Here is a 22864-nt window from a genome sequence, read left to right as displayed (position 1 = left end):
GGGGAATCTTTGGGGTCTTTTAATCCTGGCTTTAATCCCAGAGAAAGCTGGGCTGACAGCAGAGCCTTTCTGTGGTGGCGAGGCTACCACTGTGAGTAGAAACACAGGAGGATTTGGTTTCTGTAGTTAGAAACAGACATAGTAAAACCAGGGCAACGCCAGAAATGGAAGCCTTTAGTATTAGAGGGAACTCCCCCCCACTGCAGTGCTGGATGTCCTCACCAGTGCCCATGGCCAAGGGGCACTGGAGCAGGCCTGAGGCAAGCAGGGAGTGGGTCCCGTGGGTCTTAGGGCCTCAGTGGTCTAAATTATCTGTCTTCTGGGGTTTTTTTCGAGCACTGACTGTGCTTGGCTTCGTGTTTTCCCACCAGGAAAGTCCCTCTGGGAGTTGGTGCTGGAGCAGTTTGAGGATCTCCTCGTCCGCATCCTTTTGATGGCAGCTTTTCTGTCCTTTGTAAGTACCCTGGGCTTGGGGTGGGCATCTTTCAGGGCACTTACAGTCTCAGGTGGCATCCAAACATCAAAGGAACTGGGAGAAGGTTCCTATGGGATGAAGGAGATGCAGCAGCAGTGCAGTGGTTTCTCGGGCATAATGACAATATCACTACGTTTGCTTAAAGAGGGGACTGGAGGATTTTTCTCTTAATGCTGATCCATCCAAAAGTGGTATAAAACAACTCCCCAGGCTTCTTTCTGTTCACCCAAGGCTGTTCCAGTTCCAATTTGAGCTTGATTTGCAGTGCCCCAGTACTGAGCTGTCAGCTCAGTTTTGCCCACAATCTACTTTGGGAGCAACTCTGCGTGAGGAGACGTTTCCCACTGAGCTGCTGGAGAATGACTGATTTTCTGAGCACAGTCAGGCTGTTTGGCAGTGGGATGGCAAAGCTGAGACTCCTGTTCCCTCCTTTCAGATATGACTCATGGGTAGATAAGGAGGGAGGCTGGTCCCTTGTGGGGTTTAAGACATTCCCAGAACAACATGCAGAGAGGAGTGAAGCCCTGTGCCAGAGGTCCTTGTGCTGGTGCCCCTGCAGAGCACAGAGGTGTTGCTGTGTTGATACAGCACAGGTCCACGAGCAGCTAAATGGAGTGGAAGTATTTATGTGTGTGCTTCATTTCTATTATGGTATGAGGTCTTTGTGGGATGGAGAGAGAGCTCAGGGTGGTAGAATCCAGGAGGTCAGTCCCTGCTCTGCAGAGCTGCTCTTGCATCCATTACTCAGGTGGTGTCACTTGCCTTCTGCCCAGGAGGGGCTGCACTGCTGCCTGGTCTCTGCACTCATCTGCTCATGGCCTTTGGTGTCCTCGTGGGTGCACTACACAAAAATGGATGCTTTCCTGGTGCAAGCACTCCTCCAGGCATTGCATGGCTGTTTGCTCCAGCCCTGGTCATTTGATGCCTTAGGTTATCCCAGAAGAGGAGTGGAGGCACCTGAGTTAAGCACCAGCACTGGGATATGGCAATTCCACACTTTACCCAAGCTGTGTGGGCCTGGCCACCTCCAGGCTGTCTTCTCTCCAGCAAACAACACATGTTGGTTGGCACTAGTTTCCATTCTTATAACATTGGTCCTATTTGAACCCCACTGTGTTCCTTCTCTTGCCACCAGATCCTGGCCTGGTTTGAGGAAGGGGAGGAGACCACGACGGCGTTTGTGGAGCCCATTGTCATCATTATGATCCTGATTGCCAACGCCGTGGTGGGCGTGTGGCAGGTAAGGCTCAGCCCCCTGGCACCCCCAGCTCTCTGCTCCACACGGCTGAGACGCTTCATTCAGAGGCCTGGTTGCTTCCTGCCATTGGATACTCATCTCCCAAAGGCTCAGTTTTCATGTTGGCCATGCTGCCCTTGCACAGGTGCTCAGTTATTGGCTGCCTCTTGTCTTGTTCCTTCAGTCTTTCTTTGGCAGCTTTTGCAGTTTGAAGCTTGTATTGCACTTACCCAGGCAAACACTGCTTGTGTCCTGGCCAGGGCCAAATGCATTTGCCAAGGAAAGCTTTTTGCCCCCTCCACCAGAAAGCCATGGTGGCTGCTGCCCCTCACCTTGCTGTGTCCCTCCTGGGGGATGAGCAAATGCCTCAGCCAGAGATGCTTCTCTCTTGTATGTATTCACTTTAAAGCCATTTATTTATCTGCAGCTTGATCTGAGGTGGGGTTGCAGGATGGGGAAAATACAATTGGGTGGGATATGCTGGTTCCCAAACCAGGAAAGAGAAAATCAAGCCCAAAGGGCCATGCACTGTCCAGGATCTGGTGTGATTTAAGCCAGTGGGGAACATTTCGCAGCAGCTGAAGAAGACACGGCCCTTGCCCCACCCACAGTGCCAGTGCATTCCAGACCTGGGGCTGGGGTTTGGGTGCTCCTGTCTTTGCACTGTGCGGGGAAGGAGCCTTCTGGCACCAGCAACTCCTCCACCACCAGCTCTGCTCCTCTCTGCTTGCAGGAGAGAAACGCTGAGAGTGCCATCGAGGCCTTGAAGGAGTACGAGCCCGAGATGGGGAAGGTGATCCGGGCCGACCGCAGTGGGGTGCAGCGGATCCGCGCCCGGGACATTGTCCCCGGGGACATCGTGGAGGTGGCAGGTAGAGTGCCATCACCCAGGGCACAGGGTCGGATGGGGAGGTGGTACTGGCTGGGCAGGCCCCAAAACTGAGGCTTATCAGTCTGTCAAGGCTTCGCCCTGAACACGGGGCAGTGGAGAACAGCAGAAAAGGGATTAAAAAAAAATAAGGAGCGTACATTTCTGACGCAGGTTTTGTGTCTCTGGAGGGTTTCCCCATTTTCTGGAAGAACTGGAAGAACTTTTAATTTTCCTCTCTCTGGAAGCGGCTCTTCCACACACGTCCCCGGCCGAGGCGTGGGTGAAGGGCTGGAGCTGGGTGCTCTGCCGTTCAGTGGTGTGTGGGAAGGCTTCCTTGGGAACTGGGGCTGCTTATCCAGGGAGGGCGAGAAGCAGAGAGAAACAGCTGTAGGGGGCTTTTGCCCCCCTGGTTGGATTTTATGCCCCAGCCCTTCTGTCGGGGTTGTTCGTTCAGCAGAGGATTCCTGGGGATCTGCCGCCTGCCCCACCGGAGCCGAGGAGGATGCATTCCAATTATCCCATTTTGTTTGTTCCTTAAACGATGCCGTAAATCCCCAGAGCCACAAAACTAATCCTCTCCTTTCCTCCTCGTGGCCCTGCTGGTGGAAACATGCTGCAATCCCTCCTGCACCCAGCCAGCTCGCTGTTATTTATGTCTTCCAGTTGGGATTCAGCTGGAAGATGAACACAAAAATAATGCAGGGAGGATCAAGCAGAGGAGAGCCGGCCAGATCCTCAGCTGGGCAAGCTGGCAGTGCTCCCAAACCAGCTCCAGCAATGCACTCCAGCTGCTGACCTGGCCTTCAATTAAATTAATGGATTATTAATTAAATTCTGCCATCTTTCCCCAAATCAAGTGTACACAGCCTGCCCATCAGCAGCCCAATACTACTTTTTAATGGCACAATCAGCATCGTGACCGGGAGGGAAAGAGCTGAGCTCTCTGGAGGGGTTTGCAAATTATTAGCAAATTAATTAGCAAATTGTGGGTTGAGGAGCTTATGGCAAGTGGGGAGGATGCTGTCAGGTGCCTGATAGGAAAGCACACCTGGAGCAAAAGCTTTGAACATGCAGCGGGCATCCAGGTGACACCCTGGGGACAGTGTGACAGCGCAGCAGGAGGGACTGGCTGCTGTTTGTTTGCATGTGCAAATGAAATAAATTTGGCAGCAGGGAGCAGGAAACCTGCTGTGTTAAGGCAGGGAGGGGAGGGTGTTTGGAAGTTGGCAGGCTGCTTAAACCCAGCTGGGTTTTGCCCTTTGGTAACAAGGCCGTGGAGGTGAGTCCTAGGGCAGGCAGCTTTTGCCTTTCCCAAAAAGTGCAGGCAGGGCATCACTGTGGGAGCTCCATTGGTTGCTGCACGCCCTGCCTGCTCCTGCAGTGCTTGGGCAATGCCAGTGGCTGTGGCCATGCAGTGTTGCCTCCTGTTTTCCTCTCTTTCCCTCGTTTTTTGGCATGGGGGACACTTGCAGTGTTCAGGGGATCAGCCTGTGGGCAGTAGCTGGTAATGGCAGTGCCAGGTCCATACCAGGAACATCTGCCCACCTCCTGGGATGCTGTGTTTTCCCTGGAGCAGGTGCCACCCCCACGGCTCTGCTGTCCCTGGGTGTTGCAGAGTCTTCCTCTGCAGGTTTAGCTCATGTTTGCAAACCCTGCTGCCTTTCCCAGGGAAAAAGCGGAGCTCTTTTCTCCCTTTAACATGATCCAGCTCCCTTGAACAGATGCAAAGTCTGACTCTGTGCATGAAATGAATATTTTGGGGGGGCTGTGGGCACCTGTGCTTAGCACCCCCCCCAGCTCAGCCCCCCTCAAAATCGGTGTGAGGAGGAGCAGGGCAGGTCTGGCCGGGTGGCAGATGTTGCACGTTGCATCCCGGAGCGCTGGGATCTGCAGCTGGAATAACTGGCTGGGTGATGGAGCAGTGCCAGTCCCCTCCTGCTGCTCTGGGGGGGGGGGTTTACGAGCCCGAGGAGGAAGCACTCGTTAAAGTCTGGGATTTGGGAGGATTGTTAGCAGCCAAGCCAGCGGTGTTGTGTAAGTGGTGTGAGGGGCTGCGAGCCAGGGCTCGCTCAGCCTCAGTATTTCCGAAGTGTCGGAGCACGGTTGTGTCCAGCCGATAACACAGCAGGAGGAAGAGCCAGGAGGAAGAAACTCAGTGGGAAAAGCAGCTTTAAATTGGTTTTTTAAGGAAGCACTTGTGCCTCAGAGGGTGGTGTTGAGCAGCTCGCAGTGGATGGAGAGGCTTTCACCTGTGCCCACTGTGCCATGCCAGGAGACACAGGGATGGATGTTTGTCTTGGACACAGAAGATCTTCCACTGTCAACAGCTTCCAGTCAGCCCAGAGAACTCTGAAACAGGGTTAAAACTGGTATTTTAGGAAGCTTGGGCTGCTTCAACATGGGGATGTTTTGGGTTTTTTGCAGGGAAGAGGCAAGATGAGAGTGCAGGGGTAGTTTGCAGGGAAGAGGAGAGATGGGGTCGTGGCAGAGCAGGCGACACTGGGCAGCAGCCAGGTTCTGCCTGGGATTGGCTGGGGGAGACTTATGAATTATAGACAGACAAAAATATGCTTTAATTAAGCTTTAAATGCAGAAAGAGGGTATCCTGGGACAGGACCCTGCTTTGCCAGGGGCTGGACACCTCGTTGCTGCAGGCTGGGTGCTGCCATGCACCTGCACATGGCGGGTCTCCATTTGGGGTTTGCTATCCCTGTTCCTGGGCTGGCAGGTGCTGCCAGTCCCACCTGATGGGGTTGCTCTGCTCTTGCCCTTGCAGTTGGTGACAAGGTGCCAGCAGACATCCGGGTCATTGAAATCCGTTCCACCACCCTGCGGGTCGACCAGTCCATCCTCACAGGTGCGTGTGGGCACGATGGAGCAGGGGCAGCTTCCTTCTGCCATCCTCCTGGAGGCAGCTTTTGGGAATGATAGTGGGATAAGTGCTTTGCTGGGGTGGGAAATGGGTGGGAGAGCAAGATTTAGATGCTGCAGGGACCTTTCCAGGCCCTCAAAGTCACAGCACAGGTGAGGTGGGTGAGGGCATCCCTCCTGCAAAACACAAAGCCTGGGGCTTTCCTGTGCGACAGATGGGGTTTGACATCCCCCTGAGGGATGTTTGGATGGTTTGGTGATGAAGTGCTGCTCTAGAATGCTGTGGGGGCTGTGATCCAGGCTTATACGGTGTTGAGTGGAGACTGGAGAGGAAACATGGATGGTCCATCTGTCCCCTCTTGTCTCTGCAGGGGAGTCTGTGTCGGTGATCAAACATGCTGACCCCATCCCTGACCCTCGGGCTGTCAACCAGGACAAGAAGAACATGCTTTTCTCTGTAAGTCACTTACACTCATCCCCACCTCTCCCGTGGTTTTCAAGGTGAAGAGGCTGATGGACACGGGAGATGTCTGAGCAGTAAAAGGGAGTGCATGCATAAGAAGGACCTGAATTCATTAAAAGAGCCCCAAATCCATAAAAATAAGAACCTGCTTCATTAGAACTTCATTTACGCTGTGGCACATGATGCCCTTAAATACTGTAGACAGTTAAAACAGGTTTTCTGTCAAGTAGGGTGGATGAGAAAAAGGTTTGTGGTTGAGCCTGGAGCTATTGGAAGTTTGGGGTTCCTCCTTGCTCGTGCTCTTCTCAGGCAGAAGTCAAGTCCTCAAGGGGTGAGAGCTCTCAGGAGGGATCTCCTGCTCTTCAGAATGGGTCTATATAAAACCCCAGGATGTCCCATTTTTCCCCTTAACCAAGATCTCACGTTCTCCTTTCACATCAAGTGACCCATTTCCCTGCTTAGGCTGAGAGGTTTCATTCCCACATATCCACTCTGCCCTTCCTTCCCTCCCAGGGCACCAACATCGCAGCTGGGAAGGCCGTGGGGGTCGTCATTGCAACGGGGGTGTACACTGAGATCGGGAAGATCCGAAACCAGATGGTGGAGACCGAGCCTGAGAAGACGCCCTTGCAGCAGAAGCTGGACGAGTTCAGCCAGCAGCTCTCCAAGGTGATCTTCCTGGTGTGCATCGCCGTCTGGGTCATCAACATCAGCCACTTCAGCGACCCCGTCCACGGTGGCTCCTGGTTCCGGGGGGCCATCTACTACTTCAAGATTTCGGTGGCGCTGGCGGTGGCCGCCATTCCCGAGGGCCTCCCGGCCGTCATCACCACCTGCCTGGCACTGGGCACGCGCCGCATGGCCAAGAAAAACGCCATCGTCCGGAGCCTGCCCTCGGTGGAGACCCTGGGCTGCACCTCTGTCATCTGCTCCGACAAGACCGGCACCCTCACCACCAACCAGATGTCCGTCTGCCGGGTGAGTGCCGGGGGCCTGCGGGGTTTGGAGGTGCAGTGGGGATGCTCTGAAGCCCCCGAGGACTCTGCGCTGCTCCGTCCCCATCCTGGGGTGATGGGCTTTGCTGCCCTCACCTGACTCGTGTCATGTTAGGAATGGGAAGGTGAGCAGGGAGGGTGGTTTATGGGAAGCCCCGAGGTTCCTCGCTGCACGGCCAGGGTCAGTAAGGATCAGGGCTTCTCTTGGTGTGGTGGTAATCAGAAAACCTGATTTCTGTCAGCACGCCGGTGTAGAGGTGCCGTGTTGCAGAGTTATTTCAGGGGTTCCTCTCCATGGAGTGTTTCCTCCTACAGGAATGTCGTGTTGAGACAGACCTCCTGGAGATGCCAACCCAGTCAGTCTCCTCTGCTTCTCCTGCTCTTTCCTCCCCTGTTTTTAAGCAAACCAGTGAGAAATCCTGGACCGTGCAAAATTACAAAGCCTGGACGCAAGAAAAGCATTTCTGATGGAGGGAGCCCTGGGGTGGTTTGGTGAAGAGAGCGAAAACTCCAGATCTGCCAGGGAACTTTGCTCCCATGTGCCTGACTGGGTGGAGAGGTGACTTGTTAGGAGAGCCTGGACCATCTGAGTATTTCTCAGTTTCCCCATTAATCCACAAGTGTCAGGAAATCTTTTTTCACGGCCTTGGCGTGCCGGTTTTATTGGAGAAACTTGGAAAATGTGTTGCTGTGGGAAAAAATGGACCTGGCCACCATCCCTCCTCTCTGACACTCGGGTAGCCTGGTGGGAAGCTGTGACAGTGCTGCAAGCTGACCATGGGTTTTGGCCACTGGTTTGCTCAGCACAAACTCCAAATGACTGGAAATGTCTGGTATTTCTGCCCTGTAAGTGATTTAGAACGAGACAGGGCTGGAACGAGGCAGTGACCAAGCTGCCCATGTCTCGCACGAGGGGGAGGCTCCCACCAGCCCCATTTTCTGACCCAGTGATTCAGGGAAGCAAGGAAAGGGTGGCCCTAGTGCTTGGAGTCCCTTTAGCTCTGCAGACTGCAGAAGATGAGGGAGGAGTGACCATTCCTTCCCAAACCAGAGGGTCTGCTCCTTGAACTCGGGAAGAAGTGCCATCACCCCCCTCAATGTGGCAGAGTTGGGAGAGGCAGGGTTGGTGATGCTGAAACAGGGAGAGGGAGAGAGTGGGGCAGTGGCACACAAGGGTTTTGGCATAAGTCATTATTTGCAGAATGAACTTAGCAACTTTGCAAAAGAGAAAAAAATCAATTAAAAAATACAATGTACCCTCTACCCCATCTCCCCACAACCCTTTTCTTATATCTGTGTTATTCACTTGGCTGAGTCCTGCCTCCCAGGGAATGATACTGTGATCCAGGCTGGCCTCAGGACACACAGCCAGGGCTGTTAATGTTTAATGGACAGGGATTCCCGTGCTGACGTGGGCAGGACGAGGCTGTGGGTAAATATTTGTGCTGGGTGGCCGTTGGCATGTCCAGGACACGCTCCTGGGCCAAGCGTCTGGCTCAGGGGGTGAAACAGCCACCAAAGCCCATCAATAACCTGGAAAATGTGTTAATTGAGTGTGATTTAATGAACTTGCACGTTAATTTGGATGAGCACAGCCGCTCGGCTGCAGGGTGGTGCCTGCCACTGCTGACATCAGGTCTGTGGAGCTCTGAAGTGACTCTTGAGAGGCTTCAGGTCTGTTTTCAAACTCTCAGCTGGTTTTTAAGGGCTGTGCTGTACCTCTGGGTCCCTCTCAGTGCCAGGGTCTCGTGGCCTGGGTGCTGTCTGAACCAGCTCAACAGGACACATGTGGATCCCTGGTGGTCAGCAGGGATGAATCTGTGCCCCTTAGTGTCCCCCCACATGAGGTGCTTTGTGCAAGGGACCTTGTCTGGGGTGGCCAAGGCTTTGGTGCTTTTGCTCTGGCTTCAAGTCCACTCAAGTTACAGCACCACAGTAACAAAGCCATAAACCCACTCAGTAAATCAGATTAAACCTGTGGTTCATGTCACTCACTGTATGGTCAACTGAGGGTCTCTGAGACCACCACCTCCCCCAGCCCAGGGTGTGGAGGAACCAGGGTGTGGAGGAACCAGGAACAGCTTTCTCCCAACCTTTAAATAACCATGAAGCTGACAGGGGGAGAAGCATCTCAGCTCTGCTCTTACATGTTTGGCTGTCTCTGAGATGGCTGCTGGTGTTTTGGGGATTGAGCAGAAAGGGGTTTATTTTCCATAAGGCTTTTAGCGGAGCCTGGACATGCAAACTCCCATCCCTGGTACAGCCACCCAGGAGCTGGGCAGGCATGATTTACTTTGCACTCTCCAGGGCACTGTGCCTTGGCTCAGCAGTTTTGTCTGTCTAAACCAGTCATTAATTACTGGGAGATCTGGCTGGTCGTCCCAGGGGCTGTGCCAGTTGCTGGTCAGTGCTACGGCTGGGGCTGCTTCCAGCAAAGGAGGGAAATGCTGCTGATCCATGGGCTGATTGATGGAATAGTGACTGAGGATTACAGCCTCTTACAATTCCAGACAGCAGTCCTACCTTGTGTGCCTCTTGATGAGCAGTTCTTTTAAAGATTGTGCAGAAAAGACAGAGTAGTGGAGCTGTGTCCTTCTCACCTGCCTTCCCCACAGGCCCACAGCTGATGCCATGTGCTGCTTCAGGGATGGTGCATCCCCAGGTGGCCTTTGCTTCCCACAAATACACACTGGCATCATCCAGTTGTGTGATACAGTGCTGGGGCCAGGCAGGATCCACGGGACAGGAGAGAAGGAGTGATGGCTGGAAGTCTTTTGGGGCAGGGTGCACTCTTCATGAGGAGTGACATTTTCCTTCCAGCCTCTCTGTTGTATTAAAACCCCAGATTACTGGTGTGGTTTTAAAAGGTTCAGGGCAGGGGGAAGCCCTGGGGTGCTACTGAACGGGTTCCCCCTCTTGAATGCTTCAGCTGTGGCAGTGCAAGAGGTCAGGCAGCCCCTCTGGGAGCATCATTTGTCAGCAGCCCCCCCAGCTGAGCTGCACCCACGCACCTTTCCCACCTCTTTCTGTTACTCCTAATATTATTTATATTATTTTTGTGATGGAAACATTACCTCTCCTCTTAACTGCTTAAGACACAGCTATTTCCTTTGGGCTGTTTCCACTGCCCACAGAGCTGCCCACTCCTCAGCCTGGAAATCTACTGGAACACCGACAGGCTGAGAGAGCTGGGGTTGTTCAGCCTGGAGAGGGGAAGGGTCTGGGAGACCCTTAGAGATCCTTCAGTGCCTAAAGGGGCTCCAAGAGAGCTGGAGAGGGACTTTGTACAAGGGCCTGGAGGGACAGGACAAGGGGGAATGGTGTTAAGCTGAAGGAGGGGAGATTTAGAATAGATATGAGGAAGAAATTCTCCCCTTTGAAGGTGGTGAGGCCCTGGCACAGGTTGCCCAGAGAAGCTGTGGCTGCCCCATCCCTGGAAGTGTCCAAGGCCAGGTTGGATGGGGCTTGGAGCAACCTGGGCTAGTGGAAGGTGTCCCTGCCCACGGCAGGGGAGTGGAATCTTTAAGGTCCCTTCCAACCCACAGCATTCCATGATTCTCTGATCACACTGAAACCCTGCAGACACCTTTGCAGTGCCCCGTCCACCCCCACGCTCAGCCAGTCACGCAAGCTGGGAGCAGGCAGGAAATTTGATATAACCTCTGGTTGCTGTGGGTTACACGGCACCTTTTTTAAATAGGCATGGAAAAATAAAGGGCTTGGAATGATTTTGGTTTTTTTTATTTTCCCTTTTCCCTTTTCTAATAAGAAAGTCACTATTGTGAATGTAATAATTGTTTTGTGGCCGTGAGCATTTGGAAACAAACAGCCCCATATCAGGCAAAACCATCGGTGACTGGGGTGGTGCTTTCAGATATTTTAATGAATGAGTCTGGTTGTTGTTTCTGAGGGCAGGAGTCCACTTTATGAAGAGGTCGGGAGATTTTGGCTCTCTAGAAGGCCGATGGCATTGGATGTGTCAAAAAGAGCTGAAGGATGCTCAGCCTTCAGAGGTCTCTTTTGGTGTTGTCTCAGACTGAGTGTCCCACCTCACCTGGGGTCCTGGAGTCTCTCATCTCAGGGAGGTTCTCCAAAGGAGACTCTCTTTATCAAGGTCCTTCACACTTTAGTGTTTGCACTCACTGCCAGAGGAGCCCAGTGCCTCCAGAGGACCTGGGACATCTCTTCTGCAGCCCTTTGGCTCATGATTTTCTTCAAAACCTCCCAGATGCTGAGGGGCCTCCAGGATGGGCTCTGAGAAAGGAGCTGAGGGCCATAGCCTGTCAATTAGGGTATCTACAAATATCTGGAAAGCTGTTTTGTGCTTTGGGAAGGTTGGTTTTTAGGCTCAGAATTATTCCCACGGGAGATGTATGCTTTGAACCTGCTCTTTTGCTCAAACCTGTAAAATATGGGGGTGAGAAAACCCACTGAGATGTCCTGGTGCTAAACATGCCCTGAATGTGCTTCCCTGAACGTGACCTTTATTGCTTGGCTTGGCCCTAAGCTTGTGCCTTCTGCATGGGGAAGGCTCACACCCACCAGCCAATGCAGCTGCACTGATAAGGTGTCCTTTTATTATTAACAATAATTAATAATAACAGTAAATTAACCTCTGTTTGTTGCCAGAGGAAGTGTGGAGGGGAGAGAAGTGGGTGGTACCAGGAGCTGATGCATCTCTGGCGCTGAGCTTTGCCTCCTGATTCCTCCAGCATCTACTGCTTCCCTCTCCTGGGGAACATCTCAAATAACCGGAGGAAAATAAATAGGGAAAGGAAGAATTATTTTGAGGCAGGGTGTAGGGGGACAGTTGTCCTTGCACCCACTTTCTGGAGCTGCCAAGCAAGTTCACGGAGCCGAGGAGAGCATCATTCCCTGCAGCCACCCTCTCTCCTGCCTGCTCCCTGCAGCCAGGGCAGTGCCTTTGCCAAACCAGATTTATTTGTTCATTATGTTACTTTTTGGCTTCAGTGTGGGTCATAAATAATGAGGAGCAGAAATGAGCATCGCTGAACTGTCGCCTTGGCTGGGGTCGGGCTCTGCTTCTGCTTCCAAGGGAGGCTGCCCTGAAAGGTGGGAGGGGATAAGGGGGAACTGGGAGAGCTTGGGGAGAGGGGAATTTTTATTGTATTTTAAGGTTTGAGGGGGTTGTTGCTCTCATTATAGCAGCAAGGGAGAAACTGGAAGGAGTTTGAAAGGCAAAAATCGCTAAAAACAGAGCATGTAGGACTTTTGCAGCTCACTGGGCTGAGCTGTGACCCCAGTAAGGCACAAGACTGGTGGCTGAGAGCTGTCTGGGAAGGGGTGGCAGGGACAACTGCTGGGATCCTGCCCCATAGAGGCTTTCCAGGGCAGCCAGGGCAGGAGTGGAAACCTGGTCCCAGGTCCTTCTCTGCTCCAAGAAAAACACAGGCACCTTCTTAGGAGCAGGCTCAGCATCACTCCTCTCTGATAGAAAAGAAGAGCTGGAGGAGGCAAACATGAAAAAGGCAGGGGAGAGCTGGAAGGATCTGGGGACAGCCAGGAGTGATGGGTGACCAGGGAGGGGGCTGAGCCTTTGCCAGTGGGGCCATCGCTGGCACGGCACCAGCTGGTGGGTTTCCAGGCTGAGCATGTTGGTTATAGCAAAATGTTGCTGCCTAATGCTCTGTCTCCACCTCTCTCCCTTGCAGATGTTCATCATGGAGAAGGTGGAGGGCAACCAGTGCAGCCTGCACGAGTTCAGTATCACCGGCTCCACCTACACCCCCGAGGGACAGATGTGAGTGAGGGTCCCCTCTGCTTCAGGGGTGACTCGGGGTGGCCCTGGGCTGGCAGCACAGCTGGGGGGGGAGGTGGGAGAGTCAAGCTTGTGGCCATGGCTGGGGAGAAAGGGGGATTTTCTGTGGTGGTTTGCAACCCTCCTGAACCCTGTCCATGGGGATACCCACGGGGCACTGGTTTTTGGCCACACTGGGCTTGGAAGGATCAGGTGACTGGCTGCTCTTCATTGTCCATGGGGGCCAGGGCAGTTGTTTCACTGTCCCTTGTCTCTGGCTCCTGCCTGACACGATGTGGGGGGCTCTGCCTATGCCCTCCCACTGCTCAGCAAAGGGGCTCCCTCGTGCTTGGCTCTCCCTTCATTAACAATCCTGATAAAACAAGCCCACTTGTGGGCCAGAGAAGATGGCAAGTGTGGGAACAGTGATGAACGAGGCTCTTCATGGTACATAATGGCTCTCCAAATTTCTGGAGCCTGCACATTTTCGGTGTTGACCAGCAAGTCTTGTTGTCACCCCAAGCACTGTGCAGGGCTGGCAGCTTGTCCTGAAACCACTGGCAATGTGCAAAGGGACTTGCAAACGGCTGAAAACCCCATCAGGAAGGTGCTCCCTGAGCCCTGTGTCCTGTGCAGGGATGGCTCCCATGGCTGCTGTGCCCAGGGCATGACCCTGCTGATGGCAGGATGTGTTTTGGGGGAGACATGGGCTCTGCAGAGCTGCAGCTCAGGGCAGGGAGTGGAAACCAGGGGCTTTGCCCTGCTGTGTTATCACACACATGGGGTTTTCTGCCATTGTATTTGTTTATTCCCCCTCCTTTGAAAGGAGGTGATGCTCCCCAGTGTGGGGAAAGTCTGGGAAGGAGGAAGATGAGAAGCTCAGCTGGTGGTGGGAGCATTCTCCATGCCCCTTTGCTCTGTGATTCCAGACACATTCTTCACCACGGTCCCTTCTGCCCATCTGTGGAGCAAATGTAATTCATCCCAGCCTCAGACCTAATTTCATGAATATTTATAGAGCCAATTTGATCCTTGGCTGGGAATCTCCATTAAAAAGTGAGCCAGGTCATAAGCTGGTGTCAATCAGTGCATTTCAATTAAAATTAAGGAGGATTGAGGGGCTGAACTTGTGTCTGCCAACCTCTGAATTTCAGTGTCCCCTCTCCTCTGGGGACTGCTTGCAGGGACACTGTGTTGGTCTGCAGCAATTCATGTTGCTTTTGAGTTTTGCTTCAGCCCTGTGCCTGTCTTCTGTATTGAGAGGGGTGTGAGGGCTCACTGACGTGTAGTGGAGGGTCCCACCAAGGGCTGGTGGCACTGAAATGCTTGTTTGGCCTCAGCCTGGCCTTGGCAGGGGGCTGTTGCCTGCTGGACCTTGGGTTTGCTCACATCCCTCACAGCACCCAGACAGCAGCACCTTTGCTGATGTTTTTCCCAGCAGGGTCCCCCAGGCAGTGGCTTTCCCTTCCCACTCACAGCCCAGTGCGGCTTCTTGTCCCTCAGCAAACAGATTTTTCAGATTTTCTTGGCTGCTCCCTGTTTTCCGCTCCTGAGCTGTAACAAGGGCTCCAAAATGTTCTTTCCATTGGGAACCAGCAGTGGAATAAACTGATCCTAGTAAATGCCTGACAAATTATTTTTCCAGCAAGCAGATGACCGGCTGGGTTTATACAGCTCTAACCTGCAGTTACCTCTCCTGGAACCGGGATAATTTTTTATTTCCTTTGAAAGCCACTGCTGCCATTCCTGCCACCAGGCAAGGAGCAGTATCTGGCTTGCCTGGAGTGTTCGGGGCTGCTCCTTTCCAGGATGTTTGTGCTCCTTTCCATAGCAAAGAGCTGCTATTTAGGAAACAAAGGCCACAGTTCACCACTGGCTTGGAAGCAGCCACAGCAGTGCAGTTGTTAAAGTTGTCTGCTGCTCTTAAATGCTCCCTTGGGTTCCCTAAGGAGTGCAAAGCAGCACTGCAGGGAGGAGAAGGGCTTGCTGCTGGTTCCACAACTTCTCCTGATCCCCAGCAAATGGAAACCCCTGAGGAGCAGCCATTAATATGAATTTCTTTCCCCCCTTTCTGGCCCATCACCTTCATCATCAGCCTGTTGGCAGCCCCTGTTTGCAGGTCCAGTGGTCCTTTGAACTCCTCTGCAGGCTCCTTTATTCTGGGCTACCTCCAGAGTTTATTTGCCTCCTGGGATGTTTTATTTGTAATTTAGCCCTGTCCTGTTGCATAAAGCACACAGTGTGAACCCAAGAGTTTATTACCAACCCTGGGGCTTTAACGGGGCTCTTTCTCCCACTTGTACAAGAGTGATATATAGGATACACATCCCCCTACAAGGAGTATAGGATAATTTAAGTGTTATTAGAAGGTTATTTGAGCTGATGTGAGGCTGTGGGGGGTGTTTTCTGCCCACAGCCTGAAGGATGAGCAACCAGTGCAGTGTGGGCAGTACGACGGGCTGGTGGAGCTGGCCACCATCTGTGCCCTCTGCAACGACTCCTCGCTGGACTACAATGAGGTACAGGGGCTCCAGGGCAGGGGCAGGGCAGGGGGGATGCTCTTCCCTGTGCTTTGGGACAGAGCCAGAGGAGGTTTGTCCCTTGGGATTCCCTTCCCTGGCTTCAGCCCATCTCAAGGTGGTGCTCTGGTGCAGTGGGTGACAGCATGCTCGGTTGGAGCAGCAGGTGGAGGACAGGCTCTAAAGCTTAAGCTCCTTTTTTTCCCCTCTGTCCTCTAGTCCAAAAAAGTCTATGAGAAGGTGGGGGAAGCCACTGAAACAGCCCTGACGTGCCTGGTGGAGAAGATGAACGTGTTCAACACGGATCTCAGCAAACTCTCCAAGGTGGAGAGAGCCAATGCCTGCAATTCGGTGAGTGGGGGAGGCCCCTGCGAGCTCTGTCACGGGGGGTTAGGAGGGAGAGGAGGGCTTTGGGATGGCTGTTGTTGGAGGAATAACCACTTGCAGTGACCTAAGGGATGGATCTGGCATAAGGATGCGATTTCCTGGCTCACAGGGTGAGAGCTGGTTTTGGAACAGAGGGTGCCAAGGCCTGGGGAGGTGGATGCTGGGACCATGAGGGCAGACCAGGGTCCACATGGAGCTGTGAAGCAGGTGATCCCTGAGTCTCAAACTCAGCCCAGTCCCTGCTCAGCTGGGAGACACTCCCTCGGTGACAGCCAGAATTCCAGCTACAGATGGGGAAGTTTGGAGTTATCTTTAGGTGCCCAGTTTGCCTGAGCAGCTGCCCTCCAGCATGAATCAAACCCCATTCCCCAAAGCCATGCCTGTCTGAGTGGCGCTTGGAAACGTCTATTTTTAATGTGAAAATATCCCGTGCTGGCAATTCCCCTACTCAGCTCTCCAGTGTTTCCCTGTCCTATACACTTTATTTTGGATCTGCATTTACTCAGCTTTGATATCATGCCATTAGATCTTATAATGTCTCAAAGCTGCTCGAAGCTGCTCTCTGTTCTGGCGTTTCTTCCCCAGATAGGTCTGAGCAGGTCACAATAAATCCCTTTTTGTGCTGTCCCATCCCCTCCTGGCTCCTGGGGCTGCCTTTCTCCTCACATCAGCGGTGCTGTGCTGGCTCAGCAGGGCTTTCAGCCGAGGTGGAGGGCACCAGTGTCCCTGTCATGTCCCTGTCATGTCCTGGCTCAGCCCAGCGCTGTCCCCACAGGTGATCAAGCAGCTGATGAGGAAGGAGTGCACCCTTGAGTTCTCCCGTGACCGCAAGTCCATGTCTGTGTACTGCACACCCACCAGCCCTGGCAACAACTCCACTGGCAGCAAGATGTTTGTCAAGGTAGGGGAGAAGGTCCTCAGCACCTCACAGTGTCCTCTTGGCACATCCCAGCAGGATTTGGCCCTCACTGCAATAGGCAGGGATGCTTTGCTGTTCCTTCCCCCCCTTTGACCTGTCTGGGGGTCCAGGATCCAGCAGGTGGGCTGGTAGGGTCAGGGAGGAGGTGAGTCTTTGCCATATTGATAGGCAAAAAAGGAGATAAAATGATTTAGACGGTGGAAAAGGTGCTGAGTGTGCTGGTGCTGGGGCAGGGGAGAGCTGCCCCTGTGCAGAATTTGGGCACTTGCCTTTATTAAAGGCCTGGACCCTCTGGATGCCAGTAATGCCCAAAGGTTACAGCTTTCCACTGTAACCAGAAATAAAATAGTGTTTCAAAGGGCATTTTCTTCCCAAGAGAAGAGATGTGGCAGGAATTTCCCCCCGCTGACTCTGAGAAGATTTGTATATTATTGTTCCCAGTGGGAGATGATCTGGGTGGGTGAAGTCTGTCCTCCAGGTCAGGCTGGGACCCTCCAAAGCCACCAGATCTGTAGCCCCGGGCGAGCTTTTTAAGAGGCACAATAGAAGGATTGCAAGTTTTACATTAAAAAGCAATGTCAGGGTAATTTGTAAGGTCAGAAGGGCTGGGCTGAGATGCTGGGATGCTGAAGGACATGTTTTCCTGAGTCACAAAAGCATTACAAGCCTCTGCTGAGTATCCCACACTTTTTTCCATCAGACATTTACAGCCCTCGTCCCGTCCAGGTCTGCGAGGGATCTGTGGGGTGAGAGTATCTCGGACAGACCTGTAGGTTTTATGGGAGTCAGCTGGATCCCCTGCAGAGCAGATCCTGCTCTTGGTGACCTGCTGTGGGCGTGATCCCGGTGCTCTCGGTCGGAGGCTGCCATCTAGTGCACTGAGCCGCAGGGCCGGGATGTGCCTGCTGGAGTTTTGGGGACGTTTCCTCCTCCTTTGCCCGAACTTGGTGCCTTCCCTCCCTGTGGCACTCCCCGCGGTGCTGGCAGGAGATGCTCATCCTCCGGGTTCGTTCCAGCCCCTAAGCCCTCCGTCCTCCCCAGGGCGCCCCGGAAAGTGTGATCGAGCGCTGCACCCACGTCCGTGTGGGCACTGCCAAGGTCCCGCTGACGGCCCCGGTGCGGGAGAAGATCCTGGGCAGGATCCGGGACTGGGGCATGGGCATCGACACGCTGCGGTGCCTGGCCCTGGCCACGCACGACTCGCCCGCCCGCAGGGAGACCATGCAGCTGCACGACTCTGCCGCCTTCGTCCACTACGAGGTACGGCCCCAGGGCTCTGTCCAGGAGCTTTTTCTCCTTATTCCCAAGGTTTTCCCACGTGCTTCCAGCTGACCCAGCAGTATTTTCTCTGTGGGCAGTGTAATGGCTCAACTCCTCTGCAAATCCTGGGGGGTTGTCCTAAGGATAACAGCCCCATCTCACTGGGCATCCATCCCTGTGGGGTGACTGCTGGGAGGGGCTTGGGGACCACTGAGAGGGATGGGGAGGAGGGGAGTGAAGCAAAAAGGTGTGAGGAGCAGCAGAGGGAATGGGAGCATGCTACTGCGCTGGGGATGTACAATGCATCCAGGGGGCTGTGGGGAGGAAACCTCCTGAAAGGTTCCTCCCGGGGAAATCCCCGTGCCCAGGGTGGTTTCACAGTGGGGTTAATACGGGTCTGGGACACGTTCTCCCCTCCCAGAACAACCTGACCTTCGTGGGCTGCGTGGGGATGCTGGACCCTCCCCGCAAGGAGGTCACCTCGTCCATCGAGATGTGCCGCCAGGCCGGCATCCGCGTCATCATGATCACCGGCGACAACAAGGGCACGGCCGTGGCCATCTGCCGCCGGATCGGCATCTTCTCGGAGACCGAGGACGTGTCTGGCAAAGCCTACACGGGCCGGGAGTTCGATGAGCTGTCCCCCGAGGCGCAGCGCCAGGCGTGCCGCCACGCCCGCTGCTTCGCCCGCGTGGAGCCCGCGCACAAGTCCCGCATCGTCGAGTACCTCCAGTCCTTCAATGAGATCACCGCCATGGTGAGCCCCCTGGGAGCACCCTGTTCCCCTCCCCTCTGCCCAGCTCTGTCCCTTGCACCCTGCTAATCACGGCTTCGTGCAGACGGGTGACGGGGTGAACGACGCCCCGGCCCTGAAGAAAGCGGAGATTGGCATCGCCATGGGGTCGGGCACGGCCGTGGCCAAGTCGGCTGCTGAGATGGTGCTCTCCGACGACAACTTCTCCACCATCGTGTCGGCCGTCGAGGAGGGCAGAGCCATCTACAACAACATGAAGCAGTTCATCCGCTATCTCATCTCCTCCAACGTCGGGGAGGTCGTTTGGTGAGAGCCCCCCACGCTGGGCACCGTGCTGGGGGGAGCGGTGCGGGGGGACACATCCCCTGGGGCAGGTGACCTGCAGTCCTCTCCATGCCCCTTGATCCTGGCAGTGTGTGGTGTCCACATTGGCATCCCGAGCCATCCAACAGAGCAGCAGTGCCTGGTCTTGTTCCCCAGGGGCAGGGGGATTTTTGGTTTATAATTTTACATTCCTGCCATCCCCTATTACCTGTTTTGTTAATTAATTGCCTATTCAAGCCCATGCCAATGCCTAAGACAGATGCAGATATTTGTTGACACCAGATCACACTAGTGCCCTTTGCATCAGGTCCTGGGCAGCTCTCCCTGTCCTTGTCCCTACCCATCCCTCACAGTAAATCAGCACCATCCTCAGCAACATGAGCATCACTTGGGCATCCTTTGCCCTTTGCATTTCAGCAGGGTGTTTGTGCTGGGAACAGGAACCTGCATGGCCACGGAGACATCAGTGGTTGGGTTTCAGCTGCAAAGCAAATTTTAATAGCAGCAGGAACAAATTTTAGCTGCAAAATTCAGTGCTGGACTTCAGATTCCTGATCAGGGGCTCTGCAGGTTCACCTGCAGGACTTTGGGTGAATTTCCAGTTTGGGGGTTTGGATCCAGGGTGTCTGCTCACTCTCCCCTTGCATGACCCGAACCCTTTCTCTGGCTGCCCAGAGCTTGTTTGGCAAAGAGAGATAATTTGGCATCTCTGCTTTTCCCCCACAGCATCTTCCTGACAGCCATCCTGGGCTTGCCCGAGGCCCTCATCCCTGTGCAGCTGCTGTGGGTGAACCTGGTGACGGACGGGCTGCCGGCCACCGCGCTGGGCTTCAACCCCCCCGACCTGGACATCATGGAGAAGCAGCCCCGCAACCCCAAGGAGCCCCTCATCAGTGGCTGGCTCTTCTTCCGCTACCTGGCTGTTGGAGGTGAGTCCCGTGGGCAGAGCTGAGGATGGGCACGGGGTGCCATGGGGCACGGGGGGTCCCTTTTGGGTGCTGGGGGTAAGGGTGTCTCTCTCGGCCGCAGTGTACGTGGGCCTGGCCACGGTGGGAGCAGCGACCTGGTGGTTCCTGTACGACGCCGAGGGACCACAGGTCTCCTTCCATCAGCTGGTGAGTCAGGAGGGGAACGGGCTGACTTGTTGACTGATGGGCAAGGTCACGGATTCAAGTGTTGGGGTGTTTTCCTCTACCTTTCCTCTGTGGTGGTTATAGTGTTCCCAGATTCCTAGTGGAGAAGGCAATGATTTAAAACAGAAGCAAGTTCTCTCCCTCAGGCTCATGTTTCCAGCCTTGCTTCTGCCAGTCGCCAGCATGGTGGGGAAAACTTGATTCAGAGAAGCTGAAAGTAGCTCCTGTGCCTGATCCCACATGGAAAGGGATCTTTTGTCACATTACTGTAGGTCTGAACAGGGTGGTGGGAAGGTGGGTGCTATCCCAGCACTATGGCATGTGCAATGGAAAATGTATTTTTGATGGAGATGTGTGTGCTCAAACACCTTCTTGACTGCACTTGGACGTCTCAAAGCCACTCTCTGGCCATAACCCTAAAGCCCAATCACAGCAGGAGCTGGGTCACTTTAGACAGTTTGTTCAGTTGCCCTGAACTGTGGGACATGTAACAGCAACCCAGTGCATCATTTGCCCCCCAACCAGTCGACTCTTCCTCCTCTCTCCTGCCTTTCCTGCTGCTCTGCCATGTATTTACCAGCGGTTTCCTGTGCCGACAGAGGAACTTCATGAGGTGCACTGAGGACAACCCCATCTTTGAAGGAATCGACTGTGAGATCTTCGAGTCCCGATACCCGACCACGATGGCTCTGTCTGTGCTGGTGACAATTGAAATGTGCAACGCTCTGAACAGGTGAGGTGGCTGCAGGATTGCTCTGTGCCTGACTGAGTCTGTGCAGGGTCTCTTTGAGCATCTGTGGGTGGGCTGAGAGCTCTGCTTTGGCTCAGCAGAGCCATTCAGAGCATCCTCACAGGGGACCACTGGGTTTTCCATGATCAAACTCCTCCAAGGCAGTGTGCTGTTGCTGATAGCAGTGGAGGAAGGACTGGATCCACATCCATTAGTGTTTTGGTCATTAGTGATCAGTCCTAATCCATGAAGGCTTGTTGTGTTGAGCGTTGAGATGGAATTTGCAGCAATGCCTGAAGCTGAGCAGTCTGGAATACAGGGATGCAGCATGTGGCCCTGCACCTTGGAGGGGTAATGGAGCTCCCAGCTTGGGCAGGTGTGGGGAGCAGGAGGCTGCTGGGGCTGACGCTGTTCCTTTGCCTTCCAGTGTCTCTGAGAACCAGTCACTGCTCCGGATGCCACCATGGCTCAACATCTGGCTGCTGGGGGCCATCATCATGTCCATGGCTCTGCACTTCCTCATCCTCTATGTCAAGCCCATGCCAGTGAGTGCCCTCTGCCACCTCTGCCCCCAGCCCAGGGGGCTCCTGTGGGGAAGGACATCTCTGGAGCAATCTTTGGGTCTGGAAGCTTTTGGGATGGTTGTCCCTAAAAGGTGCCCTCAGGTCCAGGTCCTGTGACCTGCAAACCAGGAGTCACCCTGCTTTTGCCTAAGTCAGAAGCTCTCCTTATGGGCAGTGCAAAGGGGTGCAGGTATCTCCAGAAGGTGGTTCAACCCCTTGTGGTGTCATCTCCTCCCTTTGCAGTTCAAGGCTGGTGATCCCTCAGTCAATGCCCAAGGGTGCTAAAGGTGAAGTGTGTCTCTGTGCCCAGGAGGTGACATTGTCCCTTGTCCCCTGCTGAGCACCCGTGAGCACACAAACACACAGTCCTAGCTTGTGCCTCACTTTCCCCATCTGCAGGAGAGGTGAAGGACATAATCTTTGACTCATCTTGTCCAAAAGCCACCTTGGGATTATGACAGACCTTGAAATCCTGTTCTTTATGCTGTCAGGATCCTCCGTCCTTGTGCCTGGGATGACCCTTTCTCAACCTTTGCCCCACAACAGTGTGACCCTTAAAACAACAAAATATCCCACCTCCTTCCCTGCTGACGTGTCCAACCCTTTCCACCTTGCAGCTCATCTTCCAGGTGACCCCCCTGAGCTGGCCGCAGTGGGTGGTCGTGCTGAAGATCTCCCTGCCCGTGATCCTGCTGGACGAAGGACTCAAGTACCTTTCCCGCAACCACCTGGACGGTGAGCGTGGGCTGCACCACCCGGGGCTGGGTTTGCTCCGTGGTGCTTTGCTCCGGGGTCGTGGTGGTTCTGGGGACACCTTGCTCACCTCCTCTGCTCGTGTGACGTCTGCACCTGCGTGTCCACCCTGCTCTGGAAAAGGGGCTTTTCCTCCTACTCCCTTCCTTCCTGGTGCCACGCCTGGCAGAGCAGTTGGTGCTTACACCTGCTTGAAATGCTCCCTTTGGAGCTGGAGCACCGGGTAAAAAACCTGCCAAGGATTGTTTATCCAGCTCCTCTTGAACCTCCAGGAACTGGATCCCTTCACTTATAAAGTAAAACAAATCAAATACTGGTTTCTAACAGGATCCCTTCCTTTTTTCTCTCAAGTTGTCCACCTCTCTCTGTCCATCCTTGCCTTGTCTTGGCTGCCTCTGTGCTAAGATCAACTGAGAGCTGAACACCTTATAAAGTGGTTTTAATGGGGTTGCCCTTGGCCAGCACCTCTCAGGATCTGGCCTGTGGCACACACAGAGGAGAAGCAGCTCCCGTGACACCGGGGCAGAGATTCCCGTGTGCTCCTGGGCTCTGTGCTGTAAATCACAGCAGGATTTTAGGCAGCCCTCCAAAGAGATGATATCATCTTTCATTTCTTGAAAAAAACCTCACTTGCTGTGGGGGATATCTCGGCACTGAGTTAAACCCACAGGTTTTCCCAGCGGTGGCTGCGGGCCCAGGGCTGCCTGGTGGTGCTGTGCCTGTCATGGCCTGTCCCCTGTCCAGGAAAACATTTCTTTGGGGTGTGCTTGCCCTGACAGTGATAGCAGGGAGAAGAAGGGCAGGAGAGACACTGTCCTTGCCTGGGGAAGCTCTGGGGGCAGATGAACAATC

General features: G+C 54.1%; 1 protein-coding gene across 2 annotated transcripts in view; it reads left to right on the top strand.

The window, feature by feature from the left end:
- ATP2A3 (ATPase sarcoplasmic/endoplasmic reticulum Ca2+ transporting 3) overlaps window positions 1–22864 on the top strand; it is a 52069-nt gene that overhangs the window by 19071 nt on the left and 10134 nt on the right. For both annotated transcript variants that reach the window (XM_027664431.1, XM_027664430.1), the window contains exons 3-20: window positions 372–454; window positions 1611–1715; window positions 2446–2584; window positions 5360–5440; window positions 5826–5911; window positions 6431–6895; window positions 12585–12673; window positions 15087–15189; window positions 15409–15540; window positions 16352–16477; window positions 17537–17755; window positions 18177–18512; window positions 18595–18815; window positions 19560–19762; window positions 19863–19948; window positions 20566–20699; window positions 21124–21241; window positions 21877–21994. In XM_027664431.1, the coding sequence (XP_027520232.1) occupies window positions 372–454; window positions 1611–1715; window positions 2446–2584; window positions 5360–5440; window positions 5826–5911; window positions 6431–6895; window positions 12585–12673; window positions 15087–15189; window positions 15409–15540; window positions 16352–16477; window positions 17537–17755; window positions 18177–18512; window positions 18595–18815; window positions 19560–19762; window positions 19863–19948; window positions 20566–20699; window positions 21124–21241; window positions 21877–21994 (2844 nt within the window). The remainder of the gene's footprint in view (window positions 1–371; window positions 455–1610; window positions 1716–2445; window positions 2585–5359; window positions 5441–5825; window positions 5912–6430; window positions 6896–12584; window positions 12674–15086; window positions 15190–15408; window positions 15541–16351; window positions 16478–17536; window positions 17756–18176; window positions 18513–18594; window positions 18816–19559; window positions 19763–19862; window positions 19949–20565; window positions 20700–21123; window positions 21242–21876; window positions 21995–22864) is intronic.

Source organism: Corapipo altera, unplaced genomic scaffold (assembly GCF_003945725.1).
Source record: "Corapipo altera isolate COAL_440 unplaced genomic scaffold, ASM394572v1 181b, whole genome shotgun sequence".
Lineage (NCBI taxonomy): Eukaryota > Metazoa > Chordata > Aves > Passeriformes > Pipridae > Corapipo > Corapipo altera.
This window is presented reverse-complemented; position numbering and strand designations above follow the sequence as displayed.